Consider the following 4,878-nt stretch of genomic DNA (forward strand, 5'->3'; position numbering starts at 1 on the left):
ATAATTGTGTATATATAGGGAATAGTTTGTAATAAAATTGAGAGAAAAAAATTGTAATTTCCATTGGAAAACAATGAGTTCTTAAATTTTAGAATTTTGCCGCAACGTCATCGTTTTGTGTTCATCATTTTGGTCCTTCGAGCCGGATATTTCATCGCTTCAATCAACTTGGTCCTATAGCAACATTAAGAATTGAGGATTCTCCCTGCAGCGAATTTATAGCCGCCTTCAAGATTCTTCCCGCATTATTGGTTCTTCCTGCATATTAAGGATTCTCCCCGCAACATTTTGGTCCTTCGAGCCGGATATAGTCACTCCACTTGCCTTTTGCATATACGCATTCGCTTGTGTACATACATACGCGTAGCAAAAGGCGCAACGAATATTAAGAAAATTATTTTTGTGCATTAAATCCTATGTACGTTTGTGCAGCCGTTCCTGCATTTAACATCGCGAAACTTCTAAAAACCCGTCGTTGCTTTTCTGTTACATTAAAAATGTCGAATTCTACTAAAACGCGCGATTCTGCCCTCAATGCCATTAAACGGTATATGGCAAAAAGTATTGATGAGGGATTCACTATGGATGCAGAAAATATGGCAAGCTACTTTCAGTTATTGAGTGAACAGTTCGTTTTAACGTTGCTCAAGACGCTGTAGAAACTACTTGTGGTGCCGATGTTATTGAAATTGAAGAAAATGTGCGTATCCAAGCCGAAATTTGGTACTCTACAACTTGAGCCGCGTGAAAAATTGTCGTACTAAATCGAAAGATAGCTCTACAAAGGCATCTGTGTCCACGGTTATACGTTTACCGAAAATGGAGTTGCCCACATTCTCCGGTGACTCTACAGAATGGATTGGTTATTTCGACGCGTTTTCCTCGTTAGTTGATAGTAACTCTGCTTTATCAGATGGACAAAAGTTGCACTATCTCCGAAGCTGCTTGAAAGGTGACGCGTTGAAAATTATCAGTGGTTTTAAAATATGTGACGCAAATTACATTGAAGCTTGGGGTCTATTAACATCGTGGTATATAGTTATTCGCGTAATTGTGGAATCTCATCTTCGCGCGTTGGCTGAAATTAAAAGAGCTACGCATGACAATGCTGACGCAATCAAAGGTGTAATTGATGCGTTCCAACAGCATATTCGCGAGCTTAAGGCATTGGGTCGTCCGATTGATTTTTGGGATGATTGGTTGGTACATGAGGTCGTCAGTAAGTTGACATTCGAAACGCGTAAGCAGTGGGAGTTATCGCTCGTTAGTGATGATCCTCCATCTTTTGAGCAACTAATAACATTTTTAGAGATAAGATGTCGATCGTTATCGATGTTTTCGTCGTCAACAACATCAGTACTAATTAAGGTTAAAACTGCATCAGCAAGCAAGTCGACAAATGTGTTTCACGCGATATAAGAACATAATAACGTGTGTGCATATTGTAGTGGACCTCATAAAATTTACAGTTGTGAAAAATTTCGTGAATTGGACTTGCCCACGAAATCACAGTTCGTGAAGCAAGGTCGCATATGTTTCAACTGCTTAAGTTCAGGTCACTATAAAGACCGTTGTAACAGTGCTTCCACTTGCCGCATGTGTAAACAACGTCATCACACCCTGTTGCACGGTGCTTTGCATTCAACGACCGTTACCGCAATGAACAATTACATCGGCAACGCGACACATCCGTTATGCGCTGCTGACGCCACATCAAAGGTAAGCGCAAAAACTTTTGAACTTCCAGCAAGCGTCGACGTTCCACGCGTTTCTTCATGCCTGAACTCGAGCTCCAGTCCACACATAGCGGTAGAAAGAGTTGTGCTGTTATCCACCGCATTAGTGAAGGTACGTGACTGTTCTGGTAATTGGCAGCCCGCACGTGCCCTTTTCGATTCTGGATCACATGCTTCCTTTGTGACCGAGGCGTGTGTGCAACGCTTAGGCCTGCCGCGATCAACATCTGAAGTTAACATTACTGGAATTGGGTCAGCGCAAGGAGAACGAGCTAGAGGTGAAGTATCACTTTCACTTTCTTCTTTCTCTACAAATCAATGCTTTACTTTCAAAACGTTAATTCTGTCTAAAATTACAAGCGAGTTGCCAACACAGACTATAGCTACTTCATCGCGGCCACATATCCGAGGTTTGTTTTTAGCCGATCCCCATTTTATGAAGCCTGGGCGGGTCGATATATTGATTGATATGGATGTTATGGATCAACTGATCTTTACAGAACTTCGTAAGGGTCCATCTGGAGCTCCTATGGCTCAACTGACGATCTTTGGGTGGACTCTGTTTGGAAGCGTGAATGGATCTGAGCCTGATATGCCACGCTTACAGTCGTTACATTGCGATGTTCATTTGGATCGAGCATTAAACAAGCTATGGGAGTTAGAGGAAGCTCCGCAAAAAACGTATGAGGAGCGTTACTGTGAAGACCATTTTGAAACAACGCATCGAAGGGAACCTAACGGACGGTTTGTCGTCGAATCGCCGCTGAAGCCCGATGTAGCTCTGGGAGAGTCGCGAAACTTTGCTATCCGTAATTTGTTATGACTTGAAAGAAGACTCGCTTGTGACTCCGATCTTCGTTTACGCTACAATGAATTCATGAATGAACTCATTGACATGAAACATATGCAGGTCACGTCAGAGACTATGAATCTAACGTATTATTTGCCTCATCATCCTGTTTTAAAGGAAAGTAGTATCACGACCAAATTGAGGGTTGTACTTAACGCGTCCGCAAAATCGACTTCCGGAAATTCGCTGAATGAAGCATTATTTGTAGGACCTCAATTGCAAGAAGATTTGTACACGATCTTACTCCGCTATGCTGTAACGGCAGATGTCGCCAAAATGTATCGTCAAATCTGCGTATCCTTAAAACACGCCGATTTGCAGCGCATCGTATGGCGTAGCCACCCATCCCTGCCTATCCAAGATTTTCGCATGGTTCGCGTAACGTACGGAGTGGCAGCTGCGTCTCATCTAGCTGTCCGATCACTTCAACAGACGGCAGGAGAGTCGTCGAATGGTTGTGCTAGGGCTGTTAGTGTTATTCTCAAGGATTTTTACATGGATGATCTACTTACTGGTGCATCTAGTAAAGAAGAACTTCGATTGTTGCAGCAAAATATTTCCGAAATATTGAGGGAAGGGGGGTTTGAACTTCGTAAGTGGGCATCGAACTGCGCTGAACTAATCATAAGCATTTCCAATGCATCTACGAACATATCACATTATATTGTCGACGATAAGGATGTTCACGCTTTAGGTCTTATCTGGAACACAGAAGGAGACTACCTCACGTTTACCATTAACTTGAGGGAACCGCCAGTTAAGTTGACCAAGCGCATGTTTCTATTAGATGCAAGTATGCTCTTCGATCCTCTAGGCCTACTTGCTCCCGTAACTATAAATTCAAAAATTTGGTTTCAAGACATATGGCGCACTAAGGTAGGTTGGGATGATATCATTCCTGAGTCTATCGCAACGAAGTGGTTGGAGCATCGCATAGAACTCAAGCAATTGGCACATTTGAAGGTGAGCCGTTGGTTTGGTACTGAAGTAGCTGGGTCATTTACGCAATTGCACGTATTCGCAGACGCGTCCGAGCGCGCTTACGCCGCCGTTTTGTATGCATGAACAACACAAAGCGACGGTAGCATTACTGTGTCATTAATTTTGTCGAAACCCAAGGTAGCTCCGCTTAAGCCGACAACGTTGCCACGTCTTGATGGTGACGTCATCAATTGTGGTGGGCTGGTCCCATTTTCCTGAAAAGCACTGAACAATTGTGGAAGCAGAAAATATCTAAAGAGTACACTACAGAGCTGGGCATACGAAATAGTATTCGTGTCCATGTGACTAATTCTACAGATTATTGGTCCGTGATGGCAAAATACTCATCGTATTCTAAGCTGCGTCGATTTATTTCCTACGTTTTACGCTTTTTGACTAACATTCGGGCTAACAGACGGCTTAATGTTATAAAACGTTTTGGTACACCGTGTTGCCAAGAGTTATTTGAAGCTGAATTTCGCCTAATCAGGTATACGCAACGGTTTTATTTTTCTAATGAAATTTCTCTTTGCAGCGCTAAAAGACCAATCCCACTTCGCAGTAGTCTTTTGCGTCTGCAGTCCTTTCTGGATGGGACTTGTGTTCTACGTGTTGGAGGAAGAATAAAAAATGATGAAGTCGCTCCAGATGTTAGGCATCCCATTATCTTGCCTAAGAATTGTCCGCTTGTTAAGTTAATAATCTGCGAAATACACAAGGTCACTTTGCACGCTGGGCCCCGCATTATGCAAACTGTCTTGCAACGTGGTTATTGGGTTATCGGCGCTCCGTAATATATACCATAAGTGCGTGAAATGCACTTATTTGTACCGCAATCTTACCACACAAGTCATGGGTGATCTACCTGTCATTCGCGCAACCTACGCCCGTTGTTTTACTCACACTGCTGTTGATTTCGCTGGACCTTACCTCTACAAGTTCACCCAAGGAAGAGGAGCTAAGGCTACCAAAGGCTACATCTGCTCGTTCATTTGTATGTGCACTCGATGCATCTCGAATTTGTTGGTGACCTGTCAATACCAGCATTCCTAAATGCGTTTAAAAGGTTCACAAATCGTCGAGGTTTTTGTAAGGGCATGACATCAGATAACGGTACAAATTTCGTTGGAGCCGGGAAGGAGTTGCGCATTGCATTTCAACAGTGCATGGCTGATATTAAATTTCGCACTTTCTTTGCGGATTCGAATATCGAATGGCGTTTTAATCCACCGGCTGCACCCCATATGGGAGGTTACTGGGATACTGGAGTCAAACGTGTCAAGTATCATTCGTCGCGTACTAGGAGAAGTT

The 4,878-nt window shown here is 43.1% G+C and overlaps 1 protein-coding gene across 1 annotated transcript; it reads left to right on the top strand.

The window, feature by feature from the left end:
• The first annotated feature begins 497 nt into the window (after nucleotides 1-497).
• LOC129250562 (uncharacterized) lies at nucleotides 498-3,651 on the top strand. Its single transcript, XM_054890181.1, has 4 exons — nucleotides 498-628; nucleotides 696-1,199; nucleotides 1,449-2,480; nucleotides 2,571-3,651. The coding sequence occupies exons 1-4, from the start codon at nucleotides 498-500 to the stop codon at nucleotides 3,649-3,651; spliced, it is 2,748 nt and encodes a 915-aa protein (XP_054746156.1).
• The last annotated feature ends 1,227 nt before the right edge of the window (nucleotides 3,652-4,878 follow it).

The sequence above is a fragment of the Anastrepha obliqua genome, chromosome 6, assembly GCF_027943255.1.
Source record: "Anastrepha obliqua isolate idAnaObli1 chromosome 6, idAnaObli1_1.0, whole genome shotgun sequence".
Taxonomy (NCBI): domain Eukaryota; kingdom Metazoa; phylum Arthropoda; class Insecta; order Diptera; family Tephritidae; genus Anastrepha; species Anastrepha obliqua.

Excerpts from the sequence above, each read along its gene's own strand:
- LOC129250562 (XM_054890181.1), top strand. The coding sequence starts at position 498 with ATGTCGAATTCTACTAAAACGCGCGATTCTGCCCTCAATGCCATTAAA. Across the intron at positions 629-695 it reads TTTCAGTTATTGAGTGAACA|AAAATGTGCGTATCCAAGCC; the intron begins GTTCGTTTTAAC and ends TTGAAATTGAAG. Across the intron at positions 1,200-1,448 it reads ATTGATTTTTGGGATGATTG|TGGACCTCATAAAATTTACA; the intron begins GTTGGTACATGA and ends TGCATATTGTAG.